Source organism: Haliotis cracherodii, unplaced genomic scaffold, assembly GCF_022045235.1.
Source record: "Haliotis cracherodii isolate W230 unplaced genomic scaffold, xgHalCrac1.p SCAF_3, whole genome shotgun sequence".
In the NCBI taxonomy this organism is placed as follows: domain Eukaryota; kingdom Metazoa; phylum Mollusca; class Gastropoda; order Lepetellida; family Haliotidae; genus Haliotis; species Haliotis cracherodii.
The window spans coordinates 75,858,801-75,884,811 of NW_027266286.1; the positions used below are offsets into that span (position 1 = coordinate 75,858,801).

A 26,011-nucleotide genomic window follows, 5' to 3' on the forward strand; every position below is an offset into this window, starting at 1 on the left:
TGACAATATTTTGATCACAAGCATATTTCACAATTAGCAATAGTGAGAACATCAATTCGTTTCTAGCTGATTAATAAAATGGACATTCAATGAAACAGTGATATGAACTTTCACATGAGCTTTAGATCCACGTTTAAACTTATTCTAAATGCATCATTTTTTAATTCACAATCTTTCATGTCTTCACTTTGTATGTTTTATGTTACATTTTAATGAATTATGTTCAGCATACCACGACTGAGCATACACAAAGCTTTCTCATTGAAAAATCATCTTCATATAATAATTATCCTGTAGTTCAGTGTGATTTCTACTACATGTCCTACGCCTAGCGATATAGATGTATGAAAACCTTAGCTCCGGAGCAGCAACTACAGGATAAATGGAAACTACAGAAAATACAATCCATAGGTAATAGCATCTGGACTTCTCTTATGTAATCATAACTTGTATCAGGCTCTGATGATATGATCATGTCACACCTGGTGCGGGCAGATTATATCATGCACACGACAATGCGGTTAACCTACACATCAAACACGTTACACCACACAACAAACACGTTTACACCACACAACCAACACGTTTACATCACACAGCAAACAATTCTACACCACAAAAAAAACACGTCTACATCACACAACCAACACGTCTACACAACACAACAAACAAGTCTACAACACACACCAAACACGACTACACCACATAACCAACACGTTTACACAACACAACAAACAAGTCTATACCTCACAACAAACACATTTGCACCACACAGCCAACATGTTTACACAACACAACAAACACGTCTAAACGACACAACAAACACATTTACACAACACAACACACACATTTACACAACACAACAAACACGTTTACACCACACAACCAACACGTTTACACCACACAACCAACACGTCTACACCACACAACCAACACGTTTACACCACACAACCAACACGTTTACACAACACAACAAACACGTCTATACCTCACAACAAAACATTTGCACCACACAACAAACACATTTGCACCACACAACAAACATGTTTATACTGTTTACACCACACAACCAACACGTTTACACCACATTATAAACATTTCCATGCTGAAGGGGACAACCCTGGTAGAGATGATTACATTCCTGTCACTGTTCCATCTTTGTTGTATCATTGTCTTGTAGTATACACATTCTGATCTCTGTTATCTGCAGTAACAGCCGAGTGCAGATTTGTACCGACGACTAAACGAAGCTTACTCCCTTTAGTCCTCGGTGTGGTTACCGATTCCAGGCTAATGCTTCCCGTTTATGGTACATGTTTATCTTCTCCATCTTGTGACACGTGTTTATCTGTATATTTTACCACGTGTTTATCTTTACATTGTACCACGTGTTTATCTGTATATTGTACCACGTGTTTATCTTCTCCATCTTGTGACACGTGTTTATCTTTATATTGTACCACGTGTTTATCTGTACATTTTACCACGTGTTTATCTTTACATTGTACTACGTGTTTATCTTTATATTGTACCACCTGTTTATCTTTGTATTGTACCACGTGCTTATCTTATATTGTACCACGTGTTTATCTTTATATTGTACCATGTGTTTATCTTTATATTGTACCATGTGTTTATCTTTATATTGTACCACGTGTTTATCTTCATATTGTACCATGTGTTTATCTTCATATTGTACCACGTGTTTATCTTTACACTGTGCCACGTGTTTATCTGTACATTGTACCACGTGTTTATCTTCACATTGTACCACGTGTTTATCTTTACATTGTACCACGTGTGTATCTTTACATTATACCAAGTGTATATGTTCACATTGTACCACGTGTTTATCTTTACATTGTACCACGTGTTTATCTGTTCATTTTACCACGTGTTTATCTGTACGTTGTACCACATGTTTACCTGTACATTGTATCGCATGTTTGCTACCTTGCCTAGTCTGTAATTAGATGTGCCGTTTATTATTTGGAAGAGTATATATGCTTATATATAAATGACACATTTGGGTAAAGTATGTAAAATGAAGGGCAGGAACGGTGACCACTTCCAGATCATAAGAATGTCACTGTATGTGCTTACAATAGTTGCATAATTTCTCATGTTATCATTTAGTTAAAACAACAGAATAATATATATTCTCAATATGATATTATTTACAGGTGATAAATGTATTTCGTATTTTATTGTTAAACCCAACATATTGCCGGACAAGGCGACACTGGCCTTAAGTACAGATTAGATTCACAACTTGCAGACAAAAACTTCATGTAGAAATATTATGTTAACGTTTTTTTTATTTCAGAATATTCCAACGAGGTTTGAACACAAAATGATATTTACAAAGTGGTCAAAAGTAATAAATGTTTTATTTGTGATAACACTTCCTTTGTAAAGTACAGATTCTCGTACTTTTGGGGGTTGAATCCTGTCCAGGATTCCAGCCCACACTGCCAGGGTGAGGCACTTAATCGCCAACACACAAAGTCAGCGATCCAACCGACTCAGACACCGAGGCTTCCACAAAATTTAGATGTAACATTTATTACTTTCCTTTCATTATGAAAAGTCTCTTTTCAGATCGGTTTCCGGGCTTGTTGCTACTCCGTGACAGGAAGAGATACGTCGTCATTACGGCCAGCAACACCACGAGGGACATTGCCCGTTCAAAACAACAATGAGATCTTATGAACAATAATGTATTGGCGGTCAATATTCGGGAGGTGGTGGGAAAGGCTGTTACTTTCTAAACCGGAATCCAGAATGTGTTTGTATTTCATATCGACTACGTTGAGTTGCAATATGTGGTCCAGATCTAAATTTCCTTTGACGGAACATTTAAAAATCTCTCGGTTCTCTTCGGATAGTTCCATAATGAAATATTTTAATGACGCCATTACTTCAATCCAACGTTGGTTGCCACACTTTGTCTTGGACTAAGCCATTTCCGTACTTGAGTGTGACTATGGACAAGGAAACATGTTATTACCACTATCGATGTGTGTGGCACACATGTAACATGTAATGAGTATGGAGTTATGTCACGTTGGACTGTAATACATCGCTAGGAATCATATCAGGTCATGTGAAGACAAGAAGATACATGCATAAATATGTAGTTGTCATTTAGCTGATCAGTCACGAGTTTTGCTGTATTTACATCCCAATGTTTTCAGATAATACAAAGTAAATAAGATACATGTATCTGAATACATGAAATATTATAATAGTGTCAGTAAGTTAGCTAATCAGATGCAGGTTTTACAATGTCCCTGAGTTCAGGGACTGTCACATACCTCTTTCACGGCAGGCGAATCATCCTGTTTCTTCTGCCAGCACTGGTACAGGGTATTGACGACAGGGGTGATCAGTCCAGGGTCGGTGGACACGGGTTCCCGATAACCTGGAAGACGAGGTAGTTCAGTGATGTTGGTAAAGATCGTTTAGGGTAACTCTGTGTTGTTGGTAAATAGAGCTGTCGTAATTAAGCGATGTTGGCAAATAATTTGCGCTATGTGAATTTCAGTGATGTTGGCAAATAATACTATGGGTAATTCATTGATGTTGGTAAATATCACTGTAGATAATTCAGTGATGTTGGTAAATATCACTGTAGATAATTCAGTGATGTTGGTAAATGGCACAGTAGATAATTTAGTGATGTTGGTAAATATCACTGTAGATAATTCAGTGATGTTGGTAAATGGCACTGTAGATAATTCAGTGATGTTGGTGAATGGCACAGTAGATAATTCAGTGATGTTTGTAAATATCACTGTACATAATTCAGTGATGTGGGTAAATATCACTGTAGATAATTCGGTGATGTGGGTAAATGGCACAGTAGATAATTCAGTGATGTTGGTAAATATCTCTGTAGATAATTCAGTGATGTGGGTAAATGGCACTGTAGATAATTCAGTGATGTTGGTGAATGGCACTATAGATAATTCAGTGATGTTTGTAAATATTACTGTAGATAATTCAGTGATATGGGTAAATATCACTGTAGATAATTCAGTGATGTGGGTAAATATCACTGTAGATAATTCAGTGATGTGGGTAAATGGCACAGTAGATAATTTAGTGATGTGGGTAAATAATACTGTAGATAATTCAGTGATGTTGGTAAATATCACTGTAGATAATTCGTGATGTGGGTAAATAATACTGTAGATAATTCAGTGATGTTAGTAAATATCACTGTAGATAATTCAGTGATGGGGGTAAATATTACTGTAGATAATTCAGTGATGTGGGTAAATATCACTGTAGATAATTCAGTGATGTGGGTAAATAATACTGTAGATAATTCAGTGATGTTGGTAAATATCACTGTAGATAATTCAGTGATGTGGGTAAATAATACTGTAGATCATTCAGTGATGTGGGTAAATATCACTGTTGATAATTCAGTGATGTGGGTAAATAATCTCGTGGGTAAATCTACCAATGAGGGGAGGATCCGTGAAGGGCGTGTAGGTCGGGAGCTGAAGCCTTCGTATATTATCGGGGTGGGTGAGAGTGGGGTCATTTCTTTCATTTTTAAAAAAGCAAAATAATCAAGTTGTAATAAAATGCAATCATGTCCAATTCAGCCGATGCTCGCACATTGTTTCACAACCGTTTGAAAAACCTGACCTCTGAGAGAATCCTATGTGAAAATATTAGAACTTTCGTTAAAGGACATCTAAAAGTGCTCCCTGAGATCTTGGGTTTACAACCACTGATATGGTACCTGTAATGAGACTCACGACCACGCCTAGGATGACGTTGACAAGGGCCCCGGTCGCTGTGTAGTACAGGAAAGACATTTGGTAGATGCTGAAGGAGGTGTTCCTGAATCAAACATAACAGATGAACATTGTTTCGATAAACATATAAAGACTCTGGAATTATTCCTGAATTCTTCGTTTAGCAGGCCATGTGTGACATGTAGCCATTGAGGTCCCACTAACCCCCAGCAGAGCTTAGAAAGTTGCCACTGCGCCTGAAATCCCTGAGCATAAAAAACACCAACAAATCTGAACTCATAATGCTATTCTTCTATCTGCATCAGCATACATCATCACTCCCTTGGTCACTGGATCATATAACTACAGAACGAGTTATAGATCAAAGACTGTGGTATACCTACTCGTCAGTAGCCACTGTGGGGGGCAAGGTAGTTGTTGTTGGCATGGTGGAGTTGGTAGCGTTCCAGTTGCAGCCGTGGACAGACAAGTGTGATACTGGCGCGGTGACACCATTGAAAAATGCTCCAACAGAGATCCACGTCATGAAGACGAGACTGCAGATGTAGCCACACAAAGCCCCCTGCGAGAAAGATACTCTGTTCACAACTGCAGGTGCCAGTCCATAAATGTGGTATCATATTCCAGGAACATAGATTGTTTCTGTTCATTGTCATGCATATTGCACGATGTAGTCCATATTTGACTACGGCTGCTAACGTTGGGAATACATACATACTTCTGATATATATGGACCTTTTTTCTCTATGGACATTAAAAACATGTTGTCAAAATTATTCTTGAAAGTCAAGCATGTCGGTGTTTACACCACATACTTATTGATGCACGGGACAGGCTATGCTTCTGATCCAGCGACATGAGTAGCTGAAATATATCACAGACTGGAGGCTCAATAAAAGATTCCTTCTTTCCTTCAAAACTTTCATGACGTCAATTCTTTGTACACTTCATTTGATCCTTTCTCTTTATTTACAGAAACAATATAATGAATCTGATCCTAAACTCGGAAGTTAAACCTCACCCATTTATTGGCTCGAGGGAAGAACATGCCCAGGACGAAGACTCCAAACACAGGTCCGTCGAAGACACTCATGATGATGTAGGAAAGCTGAAAGCACACACGTTAGAGCATCGTCTCAAGTCATCTCACATCTATTCCAACAACAAGCGTCTATTCAGTTCATTCACAAATTGAAAGAAAATGACATTCTCTGATCAATAATACTTTTGTCTGAAAGAAATAAGTTGGGAAATTAAAATTTGATCACAATTTTAAATGATGCAGTCAATTCTTTTTTTAAATTGAAAGGTACTGTACTAAAAAAATTGAAATATCCAAACACGTTAGCCGGATTTCCTGATTGACAAATTCTTTAGAGAGAGAACATTGAGACAAGTAGATGCTGTTCCTGTGGCTACTGATTGTGCTCCTTCTCCAAGCTGATACGTCTTTCTCTTTCTTCAAACGAATAAGATTTGTTACTTCTCTAGTTAAATAAAAGAAAGGACCTATTGCCATCAAATGTTACCCCATGTTTTAGATATATAGATGATCTTTTTTCTTTCAACAGTGCCAAGGTAAACGCGTATCTCCACCTCACGTAGCCGTGGGAGTTGAACATCCCAGGAACAACTGAGAAACCTTATTGTGTATCATGCCAGGATATCAGAGAATTTCAAAATGATGGCCACCTCTGTACCAGTCTGTGTGGTATGAGGATGATTTCAATTTTTACATTGTGAATTTCCCTTTCGTATTGAGTAACATACCGTCAGCCCCAGTTTATGGCGTCTGCATTAGTCAGTACTGTTGTTCAGATACTCCAGAGCATTACGTGTTATTCAAGCTTCATGACACATCGCAGATTCTAAATCAAGTTTTCACCATCATTCCAGGAATTTAATGGTGTACATTCAGAAGAATTTACTAAATGTGACACGTCACTCTCACTCGTCATGACGCGCGACGCTTCCCCGTACTATGACACTGACATGTAGAGGTCACACCTGGCTCATCGGCACTGAATGGATCGGGCGGTCCAGCTCTGTCACGTGGATCACTCCGTCTCTAGTATCAATCACTGGATTGTCTTGTCGAGACTCGATTGTTCACAGGCAGCCGTCATATGGCTGAAGTTTTGCTGACGGACGCTGGGCAACAGGTAAGCAACACTTGATGTTTACATGAAAATAGTGTTAGTGGCGGGTGCTACCGATAGCACATTGCATGCTTACCCTGGCGCCCTGGTGTTTTCAATTATCCATTCATATAATTGTCATCGTTTTCTTGCCTCCTTTGCCCCGTGGAATTTGTTGTGGCAGATATTCGTTAGGGATTGGATCCTTTGAAATTAATGTGCATATACCTGTACTTCCCATCTACAGCGAGTGACACAGCAGCCGTGTGACCTTAGCAAGGACCATCTCACACTAACCTGTAACATATTCCCAAAGTTGCCGGCGACAAATGCAAGCCCGATACACACACACCCACAGAGTGCAGCTGAAACATAAATCAAGAACTTTACACACATACATGTACAATAGAAGCTGTACATCAAGCAGTCCATGCACATCCTTATCATGAATAACTCTAGTTATCCTTTGTTGGTGACGTGGGCAGGAGGTCTTCCATGGTCCTAATGTAGCTGCCCCAGTGCTGTCACAAGGCGATAACCATGTCGTTTCAGAACGATTGTTGCTACTGTTTTAAGCATCCTTGTTGCAACTGTTTACATGCATTCTTCATGGAACTACATGTATTTATGCATCATTTAATCTCATGTTTGCTTATATGCATTCGTTTTGCTACAGTTTATATCCTTGTGTGTTGCTACAGTTTATATGCTTGCGTGTTGCTAGAGTTTATATGCTTGTATGTTGCTACTGATTATATGAATGCTTGCTGATACTGTTCATATGCATGCTTGCTGCTACTGTTTATATGCATGCTTGCTGCTATTGTTTATATGCATGCTTGCTGCCACAGTTTATATGCACGTTTGCTGCTACTGTTTATACGTATGTTTTACGCATGCTTGGGCAGTGGTGAAATCGTTCGAACGTCACGCCGAAGACCCAGGTTCGATTCTCCATATGGGTTCAATGTGTGAAGACCATTTCTCGAATTAACCGCCGTGATTGTAAAAGAGTATTACTTAAAGCGGAGAAAAACTAATTCTCACTCACTCACTTTTTGCATGCTTGCTGGTACTGTTTATATGCATGCTTGCTGCTAATTATTATATGCATGCGTGTTGCTACTGTGTATATGCATGCTTGCTGCTACTGTTTATATGTATGCTTGGTGCTACTGTTCATATGCATGCTTGCTACTAATGTTTATATGCATGGTTGCTGCGACTGTTTATATGCATGGTACTGTTTATATGCATGCTTGCTGGTGCTGTTAAAATGCATACTTGCTGGTACTGCGGCTACTGTTTATATGCATGCTTGCTGGGACTGTTTATATGCATGCCTGCTGGTACTGTTTATATGCATGCTTGCTGGTACTCTTTTTATGCATGTTTGCTGCTTCTGCTGGTACTGTTTATATGCATGCTTGCTGGTACTGTTTATATGCATGCTTGCTGTTACTGTTTATAAGCATGCTTGATGGTACTCTTTTTATGCATGTTTGCTGCTTCTGCTGGTACTGTTTATATGCATGCTTGCTGGTACTGTTTATATGCATGCTTGCTGGTACTGTTTATAGGGCATGCAGGTACTGTTTATATGCATGCTTGCTGGTACTGATTATATGCATACTTGCTGGTACTGTTTATATCCATGCTTGCTGGTACTGTTTATATGCATGCTTGCTGGTACTGTTTATATGCATGCTTGCTGGTACTGTTTATATGCATGCTTGCCTGTGCTGTCAAAATGCATGCTTGCTGGTACTGTTTATAAGCATGCTTGCTGGTACTGTTTATATTCATGCGTGCTGCTACTGTTTATATTAATGCGTGCCGCTACTGTTTATAAGCATGCTTGCTGGTACTGTTTATAAGCATGCGTGCTGCTACTGTTTATAAGCATGCTTGCTGGTACTGTTTATATACATGCTTGCTGCTACTGTTTATATGCATGCTTGCTGCTACTGTTTATATACATGCTTGCTGGTACTGTTAATATGCATGCTTGCTGCTACTGTTTATATGCATGCTTGCTGGTACTGTTTATATGCATGCTTGCTGGTACTCTTTTTATGCATGCTTGCTGGTACTGTTAATAAGCATGCTTGCTGGTACTGTTTATATGCATGATTGCTGCTACTGTTTATAAGCATGCTTGCTGGTACTGTTTATATGCATGTTTGCTGCTACTTCTGCTACTGTTTATATGCATGCTTGCTGGTACTGTTTATATGCATGCATGCTGCTACTGTTTATATGCATGCTTGCTTGTACTGGTTATATGCATGCTTGCTGCTACTGTCTATATGCATGCTTGAGGCTACCTGTTTCAACTTGCGTACTTGTTTCTACCGTGTACATGTGTACGTGTTGCTATTGTGGATACGATCATTTGTTGCTGTTGTTGCTATATCTACAAACGTATACGTACGAGTGAAAGACTATTTATAAGGTCACTGTTTCATGTAAAATATATCATCAAAAATCATACCATGTTCATACACAACATATGACCTACTGGTAATACCATGTTCATGCACAGCATATGACCTACTGGTAATATCATGTTCATATACAACATATGACCTTCTGGTAATACCATGTTCATACACAAGATATGACCTTCTGGTAATACCATGTTCACATACAACATATGACCTACTGGTAATACCATGTTCACATACAACATATGACCTTCTGGTAATACCATGTTCATATACAACGTATGACCTTCTGGTAATACCATGTTCATACACAATATATGACCTACTAGTAATACCATGTTCATATATAACATATATAACATACTGGTAATACCATGTTCATATACAACATGTGACCTTCTGGTAATACCATGTTCATACACAAGATATGACCTACTGGTAATACCATGTTCATATACAACATATGACCTACTGGTAAAACCATGTTCATATACAACATATGACCTACTGGTAATACCATGTTCATATACAACATATATAACATACTGGTAATACCATGTTCATATACAACATATATAACATACTGGTAATACCATGTTCATACATAACGTATGACCTTCTGGTAATATCTTGTTCATATACAACATATGAACTACTGGTAATACCATGTTTATTTACTGGACTACTGGAAGACTATGTTCCTATAAGATAGCACAGATACAATTCCTTCATAGTAACGTCGTAAAGATGCGACCTGTGTAACACGCTGCTATGTGTTACCAACCTGACACCTTCGTGATGACGGTCGCCGTGAAGCTGCTGATGTTGAGGGCGCAGTGGGGTCTGATGAAGTCCTGGAGAAGCACCCCGGACAGGGCGTTGATGCCGGATGACAGGGTGCTGCAACAACAAGATGACGGAGGTCAGGATAAACATCTCGTTAACTGCCAGGGTAAAGACGGGATGTGGAGTAAGGCCACTCTTGGTATGAGTTAATGTACGGAGTGCTAACATAACGGAATGGCATGATGGTTTACCTGAGACAGCCACTGAAGATACAGGACAGGAAGATTCCAGGCAGACCCGGCAGGTGTCCCAGGATGTCCATCACGAACAGAGGAACCAGCTGAAACACATGAACAATCCAAGTGAAATGTGTGCTAATAATTGTTCATTGTTATTCAATTAATCTTTAGACCACAGAAGATCAGGTTGAAGGTGAAATGTAAACAAGATGCATATTCAATTAATCTTATCAGTCAGCCGGCATGTCATGACATAGGTGCATGAACGCACGATACAAGCTTGTCGTGACTGTGATTCATGAACAAACGACACTAGCACGTCATGACACTAGTACATGAACAAACGACACTAGCGTGTCATGACATTGGTTCATGAACACACATGGCATCGGTTCGTGAATACCTGGTGTATTCTCTGTTATTTCATTGACGTATTGACTATATCTGTTTTTTAACTAATATGTTTATCCATTAGCAAAATAAGACCTGGACGATGCATTTTGTTTCCCTGCAGTAAAGCGAAACAACAATCATTCAACCACAAAGTTGTCCTGGAAATGGTCCAACATGAGTGTCCTAGCACCTGTGTGTAATAGTGTGGGGTTTTACGTCGTATCAAGGTTGTACAATTTCAGTTATCATCCAGTTGGAAACACCGTCGAAAGATCAAGGCAAACATTACACCAAACACACAATCATCGTATTTCTGAACGCTTTTTTTCAAATATACGCAAATGAGATCACCAAGTAGGAACTACTTGTAGCCCTATACCTCGAGGCAGTCTCTGCTCGGTAAATGCAAACACTGTGTACATTCACAATAAGTTTAAATGGGTCTTTCCAGATGTTATACAGACAAACACGACTGCGAATAAGTTTCCACCATATGATTAACCTAATATATTGGGTGGTTCACTCCAATAGTGTATTCATGCGCGGTTTTTGAAGTGACTTCACCGAGTGAAAAGTAGGAGGTCAACCTAAGTGTTTTGAAATTTGAGGTAGTCTACCTGTATATTATATACCTCTTATTTAAGATGGAACCGACAGCTTCAATCCAATATGCATCAGTTCATGTCAATAGTTCGAGTGACAAGACATTTGGCGATGCCAAATTAAGTCGAAGAAGTAAAACCAAATTAAACAGTTAACACTGATGACGCCCAGGGCTTTCTGACCATTCCTCATCTGATTCACGTCAGCTAATAGGGGAGTACAGAAGCGTAACACGTCCTCACCTCGTCTGTTCCGCCGATCAGGTTTAACTGTAGTGGGTCACATCCCTCGTAGAAAGCGAACAGAAGCACTCCGATCATGCAACACAGACTGACGACAACAGCGAGCCCCAGGCCGTTCAGCCACATTGCACTATAAATATATAACACACACTGACGACAACAGCTACATTTCACTGTAAATATACAACACAGACTGACGACAACAGCCACATTTCATTGTAAATATACAACACAGACTGACGACAACAGCCACATTTCACTGTAAATATACAACACAGACTGACGACAACAGCCACATTTCGCTGTAAATATACAACACAGACTGACGACAACAGCCACATTGCACTGTTAATATATTACACAGAATAACGACAACTACCATATATTCATTTTTGCATGTTACCTAATAAACATGTTACAGAAAATACATCTTTATGGTATATTTTACACGTGTTTACTTGTTGCCGTATATATATGGTACTTGTTATCATATATACACGTTTACGTGTTTCCTTACGTGCGACTAACGGGATCGGGTGGTTAGGCTCGCTGACTTGGTTGATGCATGTCGTCGTATCCCTATTGCGTAGCCCGAGGCTCACGTTGTCAATCACTGGATTTAGTGGTCCAGACTTGATTATTTACCGCCATATAGCCGGACTTCCCGTAGTAGCGAGCAATGATTGACCACATTGGTTGGATTCCCCGTAGTAGCAGGCAATGATTGACCACTTTGGTCGGACTTCCCGTAGTAGCAGGCAATGATTGCCCACATTGGCCGGACTTCCCGTAGTAGCAGGCAATGACTGCCCACATTGGTCGGACTCCCCGTAGTAGCAGGCAATGATTGACCACATTGGCCGGACTCCCGTAGTAGCAGGTAATAACTGACTACATTGGCCGGACTCCCCGTAGTAGCAGGCAATGATTGACCACATTGGCCGGACTCCCCGTAGTAGCAGGCAATGATTGACCACATTGGTCGGACTTCACGTAGTAGCAGGCAATGATTGACCACATTGGCCGGACTTCCCGTAGTAGCAGGCAATGATTGACCACATTGGTCGGACTCCCCGTAGTAGCAGGCAATGATTGACAACACTAGTCGGACTCCCCGTAGTAGCAGGCAATGATAGACCACATTTGCCGGACTCCCCGTAGCAGCAGGCAATGATTGACCACATTGGCCGGACTCCCCGTTGTAGCAGGCAATGATTGACCACATTGGTCGGACTCCCCGTAGAAGCAGGCAATGATTGACCACATTGATCCTACTCCGTTTTTTAGGAGGAATGATTGACCACATTGGCCGGACTCCCCGTAATAGGAAGCAGTGTGAAGCAGTGTGAAGCAGTGTGAAGTAGTGTGAAGCAGTGTGAGGCAGTGTGAAGCAGTGTGAAGCAGTGTGAAGTAGTGTGAAGCAGTGTGAAGCAGTGTGAAGCAGAGTCTTCTTGTCCCCCGCCCCAGAGATGTTGCCGCAGGACATTAAGTCACGCAATTCCTATTCCCCTTCTCTCTCGTTTTCGGTCCAAACATCTCCAGTTCCAGACTACTAAAACATACGTTTAATTCCCTTTGGACTATCAACAGTTTATGTCCTACATTTGTGCTTTCCTGAGTGAAGGGCAGGCAAACACACGCTGTATCTGGCACTGGTTCACAGAGTAGTAGGCCATCCACGTGATGCCTCCACCGACCACCACCGACCAGAAGGACAGGCGGGTGCGGGGGTCTACGCTGAATCTGCAACAACAGCAAGAGTTCGTGCAGGTTTTAAGGGAGTCGTTCAAGAAACATACATTCTGACAAATGAAGAATCCAAGTTGTTCAATATTTGGAACATGTTACTTCACAGCTCATGATGTAAATTTAACTACGAGTGGTTGCCAAGAGGCATACATGGGATGGCTCTATTGTTGACGATAACTTTAGTCAGTTATTCAATTCTGGGCCCAAATATCGCGAATAACCTGCTACCTATTGGGATCGCAACTTTACAATCACTGTGGATGCTCGCAAGGTAAGTGCCAAAAAACAGGGGCAAGTAGATGAGACGAACTTGCCGAAAGTCTAGCAGACTGGGTTAACTCAGTGCGTGATGTGTACATCGGTAGAATGGACAAAGTGAACAAAATATACAGAATTGGAATAAATCCGTTCTGTCCCAGCCAACTGTCATCCACAGTCTGGCTATTGTACATGACAAGCTTGTGGTTGTTCCCACTGAGAAGGCCTTTCATAGCATAAGCGTTTTACGTAAGCATCACTACTTTTTTAACGCTTGGTAAAATAAATTGGTACAAATAATACCAGATATAAGGTGGGTGTGTTAACTGGGCGTAGTATCTGCTGACACAACGTATCACGAACTCATGGCTTTGTCCATTCTTAATGTGTATTGGAATGCCAAGATTCATAAAACCCTAACCCTAACCCTAACCCTAACCCTACCCTAACCCTCACCCTAACCCTAACCCTACCCTAACCCTCACCCTCACCCTCACCCTAATCCTAACCCTACCCTAACCCTCACCCTCACCCTCACCCTCACCCTACCCCTTCCCTAACCCTAACCCTAACCCTACCCTAACCCTCACCCTCACCCTCACCCTAACCCTCACCCTCACCCTAATCCTAACCCTACCCTAACCCTCACCCTCACCCTAACCCTCACCCTCACCCTAATCCTAACCCTCACCCTCACCCTCACCCTCACCCTCACCCTCACCCCTTCCCTAACCCTAACCCTAACCCTACCCTAACCCTCACCCTCACCCTCACCCTCACCCTCACCCTCACCCTCACTTAACATCCGTACAAGGAGAGCTATGTTTGCTTGATCCAGCACATGCACCATCCAATTAGGGAAGAATAATTATTTTTAGTGAATCGAAAACCTCTATTTGGAAGTTGTGTACTACGGCGGCTGTTGTTCTGAAGGAATATCTACTTGCTTCTGAACACTTAGAAATCACCGGATTATTTACTCTTGGAAGTTTATCCTGGAGTGTTCCGAGGCAATCTCCCACGCCCTTCCGAATCCTCCAATGACGATCGACCCTTGTATCACAACAGACAGAAGGCCGACCAGGATGATGACTGCCTGGAAACTGTCGGTCCACAGAACAGCCTTCATCCCTCCCTGAAATGAACACGTCACACCAGTGTCACTGATGAGTGCAAGCGGAAGTGTTTTGTTTGTTTGTTTGTTTTTTGTTATTTAGCGCCGCCCTCAGCAGTATTCCAGCTATATGACGGCGGTCTGTAAATAATCGAGTCTGGGCCAGACAATCCAGTGATTGACAACATGAGCATCGATTCACGCAATTGGGATGCAATGACATGCATCAACCAAGTCAACGAGCCTGACCACCCGATCCCCGGATACCCCGGATATTCACGGGTCTAGCGGAAGTGAAAGTGTAAACACACATACAGTTGACATGAAGAAATGGCTGGTAAACACATGTTCATTGCCATGGTTATGCAAGAACATGCTCTCATGTACTGTCCCCCGTTCCAACAGTCCCTGATGCTAGTCTATACTCTTGTTAGATGCATTGCCCCGCACCCAAGGATGACTCTGACCCGGCACCAGACACCTGTCTTCAACCGATGTCGCCTTCAACAGCTGTCCCATTACAGGCAACCGTAACAGGATCCGCTGATCTGGAATTCGAATTCCAAACCATAATCCTCGTTATCAGAACCATGATTTTGTTCTTTAGATATTAAGCCTTTTCCTGCACGTGTAGCTAATACTTGTGTTATAACAGAAAATTAAACGGACAACATAACTCGTACAGACACTAAAGAAGCATGAACGTACTCACAAAGTGAGAGAGTGAGTATGGTTTTACGCCGCGTTTAGCAATATTCCAGGAATATCACGGATGGGAACACCAAATATGGGCTTCACACATTGTCCCAATGTGGGGAATCGAACCCGGGTTTTCAGTGTGGCCACACGAACATTCACGTGCATACACACATTCACGTACATACATTTATTATATATGCATGCGTACCAACGCACACATACCTATCAATACATGTGCACACGTACACGTGCATGCGGCGTATCTTACCACTGACGTGTAGAGCGTGACCAGGACCCCTACAGACAGTATTGACACCCACATGTCCAAACCTGAAACTGAAATAGATGATGAGGATTAAATGGAGATTTTACGTGCGCTTTCGGACATTATGCGTATTTCTCACTGAAAAGTAATCGCAGGAATATGAATATTTGGATATTATTGCTGACAATGGAGACGGTATGAGTTATCATTTGGGATGGAGACGGTATGAGTTATCAATTGAGAAGAAGACGGTATGAGTTATCAATTGAGATGGCGACGGTATGAGTTATCAATTGAGATGGAGACGGTATGAGTTATCAATTGAGATGGCGACGGTGTGAGTTATCATTTGAGATGGAGACGGTATGAGTTATCAATTGAGATGGAGACGGTATGAGTTATCATTTGAGATGGAGACGGTATGAGTTATCAATTGAGATGGAGACGGTATGGGGTATCAATTGAGATGGAGACGGTATGAGTTATCAATTGAGATGGAGACGGTATGGGTTATCAATTGAGAGAGATACGGTATGAGTTATCAATCGAGTTAGAGAGTGTCTCTCTCTTCTCTCATAATCATGGCTACTCACATGTCTTCAACGCAAGTGACGGAGCGTAGAGAACAGTCCCTAAATAGAATATCTGAAAAAAAAGTTAAACATATATTCGCCAACATTTGTCAACGCTATCCTCATTCCAGGAATCTTTCGAAACTACAAGCAGTGGATTTGGGAACGATAATGTGATAATGTGGGGGGTGGGGTGGGTGGGTGGGGGAGGGGCTGGGTGGGGTGGTGGTTTAGGTTAGAGGGGCTTTGGGTGAATTTACAGTAATATATTATTGTTCCCCCAAAATTGTTCCCCTAAAATAGTTATGCTTCAAACCGTTGGTAAAATATCACCCACACCCACACCCACACCCACACCCTCATCCACGACCACACCCACACCCACACCCACACCCACACCCACACCCACACCCACACCCACACTTCCGAGTATCAAATGGCTGGCCCCTTTAGGTACTACATGAAACCTGAACACGGTATATGCTCTGCTTTCACGTGTTACCATCAACACGAAATGCAATCAGATACATGCATGACAAGTCAGCAAGGTCAGCTATTAATGTAACGTTCAGTAATCACAACTTACTGTTTGAAACAACCAGCAGAAAGACACCAGTAGTCTCATAGCCGCCCCAAATCGCATTTCTATGTACTGAAACGGAAACAATTCACCTTCTTCGTCAAGAACATCCACCCCAGGAAATGCAGCACAGATCTGATTGATATTCATCTTTAGATAACAGCCCACTACTCTACTATAACAGCAGTGGATCGAGCGAGTGATTATTGTTAACTTCGAATCAGCAATCTTGCAGCTATTGGCGGCGACGTAGCAATGGTTAGATAGAATACATGACCTCACTGATTTGTTGAAATAAAAGTGTCAATTGGACGGACTGAAAGTAGTTCCGGCATTAAGCCATTTCACTTAATACAGTATCGTTTAAATATTTTAGATAGATATACCATTTTATTACAACATGAATCATGAAAAAAACATAATTGGTATTTATTTTTTTGGTCTACAACACTGTACCGAAATACTGCAAGTGTTTACAGGCTGACGTCGCATGGCAGAGTTCTGCTGGGCTGCGTCAGGCGATACATACTTACGGTTGTTTGCAAATTGTATGGATGGCGAGTGCTACCGGAAAGCCAGGTCATGCTTAACCTTTTCGCGAACACCTGGTGTCATTGGTCCATTCATATGATAGCCGCGGCTATTTTCCTTTTACGCCAAGTGGAATCTGTTTTGGCAGAAAATCTATCCTGGTTATTCTCTTGCATTGACGGTTGATATTTACCTCGTAAGCGCTTGTGATACCAAGGTTGTGAAGGACAGGGTTGAAGACATGCGCCGAGCCCGCTACTGCAATCATCATGCCCAGGGCCACCCACCAGAACATGGTGTTATAGCTGTAGATTTCAGCTGGTAATCCTAATAAGGTCAAGGCTGAAATGAACGTGACAACCAGGGACAAGGTTACCGGAAGCACGCCCATACTTCTTCCGGCGACAAGGAATTCTGACGGGTCATCGCTTTTCCTGCTCTTTATGGCGAATACCAATCCTATACCAAGTGCACAGATGAGAGATGCTCCACACACAAGGAAATCCGCCATGCCCAGAGTTTTGACATCACCGGAATGGATGCTGTAGGTGGACGCCATGCTGTATCTCTCCTAAAAAAATCATACAAAAAAAGTGAGTGAATTTGGTTTTCAGCGTTTGTTTTTTGTTAGGCTCCAAACAGGATAGCAATGCTCTCTTGGGATTACCGGTACCCGTTACATCGACGACTTCTACGAAAAAGAAGAATACGACGTGTTATTTACAACATAATCTAGCATAAAGTCTTTGAGAGGCATTTAGAAGTTGGAGTACTAAGTAAGGATAAGATATATGGATCAACAACTTCTTTATTACAATTAGGAGCGACGTTTCGGTGTAGGTTCTAACACCGTTATCAAACAAATGATATACAGAGTATGGTTGACAAGTATATATACAGGATAGGAGGCAGTGTTTATACAGTTGGGTAGGTTGGATATACAGAGTATGGTTGGCAAGTATATATACAGGATAGGAGGCAGTGTTTATACAGTTGGGTAGGTTGGATATACAGAGTATGGTTGACAAGTATATATACAGGATAGGAGGCAGTGTTTATACAGTTGGGTAGGTTGGATATACAGAGTATGGTTGACAAGTATATATACAGGATAGGAGGCAATGTTTATACAGTTGGGTAGGTTGGATATACAGAGTATGGTTGACAAGTATATATACAGGATAGGAGGCAGTGTTTATACAGTTGGGTAGGTTGGATATACAGAGTATGGTTGACAAGTATATATACAGGATAGGAGGCAGTGTTTATACAGTTGGGTAGGTTGGACATACAGAGTATGGTTGACAAGTATATATACAGGATAGGAGGCAGTGTTTATACAGTTGGGTAGGTTGGATATACAGAGTATGGTTGACAAGTATATATACAGGATAGGAGGCAGTGTTTATACAGTTGGGTAGGTTGGATATACAAAGTATGGTTGACAAGTATATATACAGGATAGGAGGCAGTGTTTATACAGTTGGGTAGGTTTCAGATGCAGTTACACTGGAGTGGAGAAGCCTGTTATGTACAAAGACGGGTTAAACATGTTGACCGGCGAAGCCTGTAATATAAACAAAATGATGAAGTCAGTAATATAAACAACAAATGGATTATGACTGATTTGGGTCTTTGATTGGTGGATGGTACGTAATCTAAAATATCTTTTTAACGTGGAGTTTACACGATATGCGGCTTTTCCATAACTGTATGAGTGAGTGAGTTGATATTTAACGTCACATCGGCAGCATCTCAGTCATATAGTGACGTCTAACGGTATAACGGCAAATATTAATGTCCATACGTTTTCCATGAGTTTGTAGTCTTGACATGACGATATCGTTATAATCACCTTTCAGTGATCGGCCAATTGATCCATGACTATCACTTGTACTTGCCGCAGATATCACTTCGGAAATCTCTCCTGTCACGTTGATCGTGTCGGCCATTTTGACGTCCTGGCTTGATGTGACTGTATCACGACGAACATCACTGTCACTACTGAGGTAGTTCTCAACAGACATTCCTCATGATGCATTCGTCACCACTCGCCCCTTTCCGTAACCTTCAAGAAGACTCGTACCCCTATCGAGTAATGTGCGAAATTACGACAAACCAATCAAAATGCGCGTATGACTTCAAGTTCTTTGGTCAAAGAATCCCTCAAGAATAATAACTGATTTTTGCACATGTCTTGCATCTAAAATATACCTAAGATACAGTTGAATGTGTTCAGTCATACTGTATAATACCGCATGTCCCGATGTGCTTTAAACTACATCTGAAATATATATAATATGCGGACAAATATACGTGAATAATTAAACAACGAGGTGCAATTCTTTTAGCTATACCCCTTTGCATTTAGACGGAACCCGGTCGCCAAAATGGCTACGAGAGGGACACAAGTCGCTATTGGGCTTGTTCCGCGATAACACGAATTGGTCACGAATGCTCATTTAAGAAACTCAACGTATACATTTGGACCATGCATTTCCATTTTGGTTACACGAACATGTTTTTCCCTCCCCTTGTTGTTACTTCAGGCTGATAGTACATGTATAGTTATGAAATTGTGACAAAAGAAATAAAGCAGTTAATAATATCTGCTTGATAGTTTACACCCTCAAGCAGACCCTCAGGTTTCTGAACCTGTCTGTCACTAGCCCGTGATTAGCCTGTGACTAGCCTGTAACAAGCCTGAAACTAGCCTGTAACTAGTCAGTAAAAAGCCAGGGGCGGTCGGGTAGCCTAGTGGTTAAAGCGTTCGCTCGTCACGCCGAAGACATGGGTTCAATGTGTGAAGCCCATTTCTGGTGTCCCCCGCCGTGATATTGCTTGTATATTGCTAAAAGCGGCGTACAACCATACTCACTCACTCACTGTAGCAAGCATGTGACTTGCCTGTAACTAGCATGTTACTAGTCAGTAACACGTCCTGTAACTCGCCTGTAACTAGCCTGCATGTGCATGTCGGTTCTAAAGACCCAGTGTTGCTACAGAAACACATAAAGATTGAACGCGTGTTACATGCACACGTTAAAAGTACAATAGCTAAAAACAAACGGCATTTGATGAGTAATCGTGTCTTTGTTGCGGTATTCAGACGGTCGTGACGAGATATTCTGGTTGTCGGCTCTCGGGATGATCGACTGCGAGGTGCGTGGGGTATGTTCCCAATCGCCAGGGCACTGGTTCAAAACGTTGTGTCCTACTTCGTTAATTAGTTTTACAGATGCCATGTACATGTAGATTAACCCTTGTGCCAGCAGTACATGTAGAGCACGTGTTAACCCCCTTGGTGCTAGCAGTGCACGTAGAGCACATGTTAACCCCCTTGATGCCGGTAGTACATGCAGAGCACGTGTTAACCCCCTTCATGCCGGTAGTACATGTAGAGCACGTGTTAACCCCCTTGGTGCCAGCAGTACATGTAGAACACGTGTTAACCCCCTTGGTGCTAGCAGTGCATGTAGAGCACATGTTAACCCCCTTGATGCCGGTAGTACATGTAGAACACGTGTTAACCCCCTTGATGCCGGTAGTACATGTAGAACACGTGTTATCCCCCTTGATGCCGGTAGTACATGTAGAGCACGTGTTAACCCCCTTGGTGCCAGCAGTACATGTAGAACACGTGTTAACCCCCTTGGTGCTAGCAGTACATGTAGAGCACATGTTAACCCCTTGATGCCGGTAGTACATGCAGAGCACGTGTTAACCCCCTTCATGCCGGTAGTACATGTAGAGCACGTGTTAACCCCCTTGGTGCCAGCAGTACATGTAGAACACGTGTTAACCCCCTTGGTGCTAGCAGTGCATGTAGAGCACATGTTAACCCCCTTGATGCCGGTAGTACATGTAGAACACGTGTTAACCCCCTTGATGCCGGTAGTACATGTAGAACACGTGTTATCCCCCTTGATGCCGGTAGTACATGTAGAGCACGTGTTAACCCCCTTGGTGCCAGCAGTACATGTAGAACACGTGTTAACCCCCTTGGTGCTAGCAGTACATGTAGAGCACATGTTAACCCCTTGATGCCGGTAGTACATGTAGAACACGTGTTAACCCCCTTCATGCCGGTTGTACATATAGAGCACGCCTTAACCCCCTTCATGCCGGTAGTTTATATAGAGCACGCTTGAACCCCCCTCATGCCGGTAGTACATATAGAGCACGTCTTAACTCCATTGATGCCAGAAGTACATGTAGAACACGTCTTAACCCCCTTGATGCCGGTAGTACATGCAGAGCACGTGTTAACCCCCTTCATGCCGGTAGTACATGTAGAGCACATGTTAACCCCCTTGATGTCGGTAGTACCTGTAGAGCACGTGTGAACCCCATTGATGCTAGCAGTACATGTAGAGCACGTCTTAACCCCCTTGATGCTGGTAGTACAAGTAGAAGACGTGTTAACCCCCTTGATGCCGGTAGTACATGTAGAGCACGTGTGAACCCCCTTCATGTCGGTCGTACATATAGAGCACGCGTGAACCCCCTTCATGTGGGTAGTACATGTAGAGCACGTGTTAACCCCCTTGATGCTAGCAGTACATGTAGAGCACGTCTTAACCCCCTTCATGCCGGTAGTACAAGTAGAAAAAGTGTTAACCCCCTTGAAGCCGGTAGTACATGTAGAACACATGTTAACCCCCTTGATACTGGTTGTTCATGCAGAACACATGTTAACCCCCTTGATGCTGGTTGTTCATGTAGAACACGTGTTAACCCCCTTGATGCTGGTAGTGCATGTAGAACAAGTGTTAACCCCCTTGATACTGGTTGTTCATGTAGAACACGTGTTAACCCCCTTGATGCTGGTAGTGCATGTAGAACACATGTTTACCCCTTTGATGCTGGTAGTACATGTAGAACATGTGTTAACCCCCTTGATACTAGCAGTACATGTAGAACACGTCTTAACCCCCTTGATGCTAGTGGACCATGCATTTTCCCTTCTTGTTACACGAACACGTTTTCCCTCCCCTTGTAGTACATGTAGTAGTACATGTACTTTTTCCTTTCCATTAACCCTTCAACCGTTTACATGTTTACAAGTTAGGCTGTTGACAGACCAATGATCATTTGACGGGATTCCCACCAAAGTCCTAGCCAGGCATCTTCACAGTGCTAGCCAGTGTTGCGCGCCCGGAGATCAGGGCTAGTCAGTGTTCGCCCGGCGATCAGGGCTAGCCAGTGTTGCGCGCCCGGAGATCAGGGCTAGCCAGTGTTCGCCCAGCGATCAGGGCAAGCCAGTTTTGCGCGCTCGGCGATCAGGGCTAGCCAGTGTTGCACGCCCGGCGATCAGGGCAAGCCAGTGTTGCACGCCCGGCGAACAGGGCTAGCCAGTGTTGCACGCCCGGCGATCAGGGGAAGCCAGTGTTCGCCCGGTGATCAGGGCTAGCCAGTGTTGCGCGCCCGGCGATCAGGGCTAGTCAGTGTTCGCCCGGCGATCAGGGCTAGTCAGTGTTGCACGCCCGGCGATCAGGGCAAGCCAGTGTTGCGCGCCAGGCGATCAGGGTTAAGCAGTGTTGCACGCCCGGCGATCAGGGCTAGTCAGTGTTCGCCCGGCGATCAGGGCTAGTCAGTGTTGCGCGCCCGGCGATCAGGGCTAGCCATTGTTGCGCGCCCGGAGATCAGGGCTAGCCAGTGTTGAACGCCCGGAGATCAGAGCTAGTCAGTGTTCGCCCGGCGATCAGGGCTAGCCAGTGTTTCGCGCCCGGCGATCAGGGCTAGCCAGTGATGCGCGCCCGGGGATCAGGGCAAGCCAGTGTTGCGCGCCCGGAGATCAGGGCTAGCCATTGTTAAACGCCCGGAGATCAGGGCTAGCCAGTGTTGAACGCCCGGAGATCAGGCACAGCAAATGAAATTTCGTCATGTATTATGCAAATGAAACAGGAGCAATGGGGTTTAAAGTCGCGTCCAAGATTATTGTACTTATAATGCGACGTGCATGTACGAGTATGAGTGTGTGTCTGCTTGTACTTGTCCGGACTAATGCCGGTTTTATAGTGCTAGCACACTGAGATACCATGCGGCAGTTTAACATGAATACCCTACTCGGACACAGAAAACTGACTCCGAGCCGACCAGTTCTTGTTCCCCCACACGATGAAGATATCGTAATAGAAAATGTCTTCATGACAGTGCTTAATATTTTGGTTCTTATTGTTGTGTTGCCTTTGAAAAGTAAAGACCGAAAACTGTCCTCATTTACTGGATGAGATACCAGTAGGTATTTGGCATGGCTACATGGATGTCCGCTTTGTCCATCATGCCTCAGTGGCAACACATACAGCTAGCAGAACCTCCTTGAATGTAAATAGCAATGTACCTAATTGACATCAAAGTCCCACCCCTAGTCACACGTCTCAATCAAGCAGTGTGAAAAATACCACCAAAAGCCCGTCCCCCTGAGGAAATTGACCCCGATCATACATGCATATTGCCAATACCGCTTGAATTCATGGGGCCACACACACATATTGTTCACAAATATTAAAAACCGATTGAATAGTTACACTTACTTGCGAAGTTATTTCCGTGAGTCGAAGTCCTGACTGCAACTTCTTGTGTGATGTTACCTCAGACGGTGTCGCACATGTGCATGACTTAGAACATGAAGGTGAAGGTCAAGCGGAAAAGCACCACAATCTGCAGGTACGTTGATTGTGACATATGTTAGTGTACGAGTGACACGCCTCTGTATGTCAGTGTACAAGTGACACGCCTCTGTATGTCAGTGTGCTAGAGACACGCCTCTATATGTCAGTGTCCAAGTGACACGCCTCTGTATGTTGGTGTACACGTGACACGCCTCTGTATGTCAGTGTACAAGTGACACGCCTCTGTATGTCAGTGTACACGTGACACGCCTCTGTATGTCAGTGTACAAGTGACATTCCTCTGTATGTCAGTGTACAAGTGACACGCCTCTACATGTTGGTGTACAAGTGACACGCCTCTATATGTAAGTGTACAAGTGACACGCCTCTATATGTTAGTGTACAAGTGACACGCCTCTGTATGTCAGTGTACAAGTGACACGCCTCTATATGTAAGTGTACAAGTGACACGCCTCTATATGTTAGTGTACAAGTGACACGCCTCTGTAGGTTTGCGTACAAGTGACACGCCTCTATATGTAAGTGTACAATTGACACGCCTCTATATGTAAGTGTACAAGTGACACGCCTCTATATGTAAGTGTACAATTGACACGCCTCTATATGTAAGTGCACACGTGATACTTCTCTGTATGTCAGTGTACAAGTGACACATCTCTAAATGTAAGTGTACAAGTGACACGCCTCTATATGTAAGTGTACAAGTGACACGCCTCTGGATGTCAGTGTACAAGTGACACGCCTCTATATGTTAGTGTACAAGTGATACGCCTCTATATGTTAGTGTACAAGTGACACGCCTCTGTATGTCAATGTACACGTGACACGCCTCTATATGTAAGTGTACAAGTGACACGCCTCTATATGTTAGTGTACAAGTGACACGCCTCTGTATGTTAGTGTACAAGTGACACGCCTCTTTATGTAATGGTACAAGTGACACACCTCTATATGTAAGTGTACAAGTGACACGCCTCTATATGTAAGTGTACAAGTGACACGCCTCTACATGTTAGTGTACAAGTGACACGCCTCTACATATCAGCATACAGATGACACGCCTCTGCATGTTAGTGTGATAATGACACGCCCAATAAGTCAGTAGACAAGTGACACGCCTCCTATGCCGTAGTGGAATTGTTCCATCGCCCATGCATCAGATTGTAATATGCTCAAACTGCGATCCACGCAAAAGGATGTCGGTTGATATTCTAAAGGAGATTGAGCTTCGACGCTCTACCGACAACACGTTGGTCATATCCTGCCTTACTTTATGTTGTGTAATGGGTGTCACTGCATACCCAACACTTCTTCAGCCACATCACAGCACATGAGATGACGCTTCACGTCCCGTGAAACACCCCAGCCACGTGGCACGTGTTGTACTCGCCATGCTATAGAACAGAGGATATAATACACGGGAGTGTCAGCCTGGGAATATTGCTCTTCGCTGCCTTGGTTCATTCAGTGGCACACTCGCGGCAATGCGTGGAGACAATTCTAACCCCCTACCTTACACGCATGCCAAAGGACTGTGATATAATCAGGTTAAAAGTGTCATTGTACATTGTACAGAGTGCACAAGCAACTTCAATTTAATTTCAACCGTTATTTTTTTTGTGTGTACAAATTGAGTGTATGGAGTATGTTTCGTTTAATCTCAGCCTTCATTGTACACCCCGGTGTTATGTTCATACGAGTAGAAACAAAGCATCCAGCGTGTATTGTGCCGGCAAGACAACGCCTAGCCCTGCTCCAAAGTTGTACTGAAAGAAAAGTCCATGGATGTGTAAGGACTCCAGGCTCTTTTAGAGACAACTTGTTCTTAATAATAGTATTTACATCATCTAGAAATTATGATTTTAACTAATAATTACAATGTCTTAGAGACTTGTGCAAGTCCAGACAATCCCCGGCAGTGACCTGTATTCCCTGAGGGTTGATGAGAGGAGTGGTGAGATGCGGCGTACGTCGGACGTGTGTCG

The 26,011-nt window shown here is 42.8% G+C and overlaps 1 protein-coding gene across 1 annotated transcript; it reads right to left on the reverse strand.

Moving 5' to 3' along the window:
• Positions 1-2,898: 2,898 nt before the first annotated feature.
• On the reverse strand, positions 2,899-23,955 carry LOC139476025 (sodium-coupled monocarboxylate transporter 2-like). Its single transcript, XM_071259266.1, has 16 exons — positions 23,928-23,955; positions 17,585-17,962; positions 16,867-16,932; positions 16,302-16,353; positions 15,712-15,779; positions 14,611-14,765; positions 13,226-13,366; positions 11,624-11,753; positions 10,398-10,486; positions 10,145-10,260; positions 7,211-7,278; positions 5,797-5,883; positions 5,159-5,337; positions 4,760-4,860; positions 3,318-3,424; positions 2,899-2,984 (listed from the first exon to the last, which is right to left on the reverse strand). The coding sequence occupies exons 2-16, from the start codon at positions 17,948-17,950 to the stop codon at positions 2,958-2,960; spliced, it is 1,752 nt and encodes a 583-aa protein (XP_071115367.1). The 5' UTR covers positions 17,951-17,962; positions 23,928-23,955; the 3' UTR covers positions 2,899-2,957.
• Between the last annotated feature and the right edge of the window lie 2,056 nt (positions 23,956-26,011).